Raw genomic sequence first — 3,163 nt, 5'->3', positions numbered from 1 at the left:
TTTTTTTTAAGTTCAGCAGTGAATCTTGTACTGATTTGATTTTCTTTCTCCATGCAGATCAGATTCCATTCTCCGTTGAGATTTCCCAGATTAGTGATCTCAATGACGCTGACAACAGTTTCATACAGAACCGAGCTATTCTGTTTGGAATTAAACTGCACGACCCTAGCCTATATTTAAAAGATGCTGATATCAGCTTCTCTTGGGATTTTGGAGATGGAAGTGGTATCCTAATCTCCCGGGTCCACACAGTGACGCACACATACCTCTCAACAGGAGCATTCAAACCACGCGTATTCCTACAGGCTGCCATCCCATCAACTGTGTGTGATACAGCCAATCCAACTGTTGGGAATTCAACTCCAATGATCTCAACTATAACCTCTGACCCCTCATCACCTCTGCCTATCACAGGATCCTCTATTGTGACCTCTGGTCCAATTGTATTCCCAGTAACTAGTGAGCCTACTGCACAGGACGCTACTACAGGTAGGAGCAATCCAGGATAATAAACACAGGGTCAGAAACTGAAGTGGTCCATAGTTCACTCTTAGCTGCAAGAAGGAAATGTGAAAACTGAGTGAAGGAAACAGCAATCTGGATTACTGTTGTGTCAGTTCTCAAAGGCCCATATTCAGATTCTTTCAAGGGAAAAGTATGAACAAAAACTTGCATTTATATAGCACCCTCAATAATATAAAACATCCCAAGGCACTTCACAGGAGTATCATCAAACAAGTTGATACCAAGCCACAAGGCAAACGACCAAACAATCGGTCAAAGGTTTTAAAGAGCAGCTTGCAGGAAATAAGAGGCGGGGAGAGAGAGATGGGGGACAGGGGGATGAATTTCACTGCTTAGGGCCAAAATCATGATCGTTAGTGCTGGAGAGGTGAAAATTGGGTATGCATAAGAGCACAGAGATCTTGAAGTATCACAGGACTGTAAGAACTTACAGAGATAAAGTGGGACAAGACCCTGCATTTGAAGACAAGGACAGGGATTTTAAAATTGAGGTTTTACCAGACTGGGAGCCAATGTAAATAAACTGGCATGGGGTGATGAGAGAACAAGACTTGGAGTGAGTTAGGATATGGGCAGCAGGTGTTTGAATGAACTCAAGTTTATGAAGGATTGCAGGCTTGCCAGGAAAGCATTAGAAATAGTTGGGTTTGGAGGTAACCATGATATGGATGAAGATTTCAGCAGCAGATGAGCTAAGGCTGAGGCAGACATGAATAGTGTTATAGATGTAGAAGTAACAAGTGGTCTTGGTGATGGAGTAGATATAGGGAATTTACCTTCTAGAATCATGAAGTATTAGCTTTATTTATCTCCAAAACTAGCAATGTCACTAAGTAAGAAGGAATTTCTTCCCTCCGAGGGTCACTGGTCTTTGGAATCCTCTTTTCACATAGAGCACTGAAGGCTGGATCATTGAGTATATTCAAAGGTGAGTTTGACAGATTTTTATTAACAAGGGAGTAAAGGGTTATGGAGGACAGGCAGCGAAGCAAGGTTTAGGTTACTATCAGATTATCCATGACCTTCTTGAATGGAGGAGCAACCTCAAGGGGCCAAATGATCTACTCTCATTCCTATTTATATTGTTTGGAGGCAGAACTAAAGCATAAGGTCAAACTATTGTGCAACATATTTACTCGAGGGTGTAGATTAGTGTCTCAGCAGTGGTGATCTGTTTCTGGGTTTTAAATATATCTAGCCATCTTTTTGGCTGGCTAAATATTGTAGTGTGATGTAGCCAAACTTGATACTGTTCTAGTCAAGTTGTTTTTATTGAGTTTCTCCCATTCATTGATACAGTACCCAATATTTTTGATGGTAAGGAAAGACTCTGGTAACATTATTTCACAATGATTGCAAATAAAGTCTTTCAACTACTGGAAGCACAATTTGAATGTAATTTGTTAAAATTTGTCTGCCTGTCTTTCTTTTCTTTCTCCTTCCAAATAAAAACAAATAGATGGTTTTAGCTCACTGCACACTAGGTAGCTTGGTTAGGGAGCTTGCCTGCTGAGACAAGAAGTTTAAATAACTAGTAACCTTCTGTTGAATAACCATTTGAGGTAATTTCTCAACAACACATTGACTGAGAACACTAGCACAGCATTTATTTTACTGGATGAGTAATTGAGGAGTCTGGACTTAGGATCCAGAGACAGGAGTTCAATTACCAAATCAGCAGCTGGGGAATTTAAGTTCAGTCGATAAATAAATCTAGAATTACAAAGCTAGTATTCACAATGGTGAAACTACAGGATTGTGGTGAAACCCATCTGGTTCACTGATGTTCTTTAGGGATAGAAATTTGCTGACCTCACCTAGTCTGACTAACATGTGACTCAGAACCACAGTAATGTGGTAATGTCTGCTGTGATGGCTGAGTAAGCTGCTCTGTTCGGAGCAATTAGGGATGGGTAACAAATGCCAGCCTTTCCAGTGATGCCCATATCCTGTGGATGCATAAAAAAGCAGCTTGACTACTGAACAAAGGCAAGACATTATTTGATGTGGAAAATCTCTTCCATACTAAGTATGGATATTAACAGCTTTATTTATTCAATAAATTTCTCTCAATGTTCTTACTGACAGCCTAGGTTTTTAAAAGGATTGGATATAGAATATTAACAAGCTAAGGTACATTTATTGAATACTCAAATTAAATTGAAATTCAAAACTTGCTTTCTGTCTACTACATCTGACAAAGAAAATGGACTTTAGAACTATGTTTTAATTTTTTTTCATAGGAAATACAGCTCCTCCTCAGCCACCAACAGTTGAACCTGTTGCTGTATCAACTCCAGTGTCTGATTCCTCAGTACCGCCTTCTGAGCAGCAGACAATCACAATAATCCTCACTTCTACAGGAGACACTATTCCAGTTCCTTCTTCTACCATCAGTCCTGTAACCCTTGACTCTGATGATGCAATAAATGCAGCAATTGCTGTCTCAGAACAAGTTACAAATGTGGCAACCCCAGGCTCTGATGAAGCGATAAATGCGGCAACCCTTGTATCTAATGAAGCTATAAATGCGGCAACCCCAGGCTCTGATGAAGCTATAAATGCGGCAACCCCAGGCTCCGATGAAGCTATAAATGCGGCAACCCTTGTATCTAATGAAGCTATAAATGCAGCAACC

At 40.2% G+C, this 3,163-nt stretch overlaps 1 protein-coding gene across 2 annotated transcripts in view; it reads left to right on the top strand.

Moving 5' to 3' along the window:
• pmela (premelanosome protein a) overlaps window positions 1–3,163 on the top strand; it is a 37,205-nt gene that overhangs the window by 22,759 nt on the left and 11,283 nt on the right. The window contains exons 6-7 of one of the 2 annotated variants that reach the window (XM_048618979.1): window positions 58–489; window positions 2,769–3,163. The exon at window positions 2,769–3,163 is cut by the window's right edge and continues 112 nt beyond it. In XM_048618979.1, coding sequence (XP_048474936.1) covers window positions 58–489; window positions 2,769–3,163 — 827 coding nt within the window. The remainder of the gene's footprint in view (window positions 1–57; window positions 490–2,768) is intronic. The other variant, XM_048618980.1, reaches the window with a different exon arrangement.

Source organism: Rhincodon typus, chromosome 41 (genome assembly GCF_021869965.1).
Source record: "Rhincodon typus isolate 14 chromosome 41, sRhiTyp1.1, whole genome shotgun sequence".
NCBI lineage: Eukaryota > Metazoa > Chordata > Chondrichthyes > Orectolobiformes > Rhincodontidae > Rhincodon > Rhincodon typus.
The sequence above is the reverse complement of the archived record's forward strand: the minus strand, read 5'-3'. Positions and strand labels throughout refer to the sequence as shown.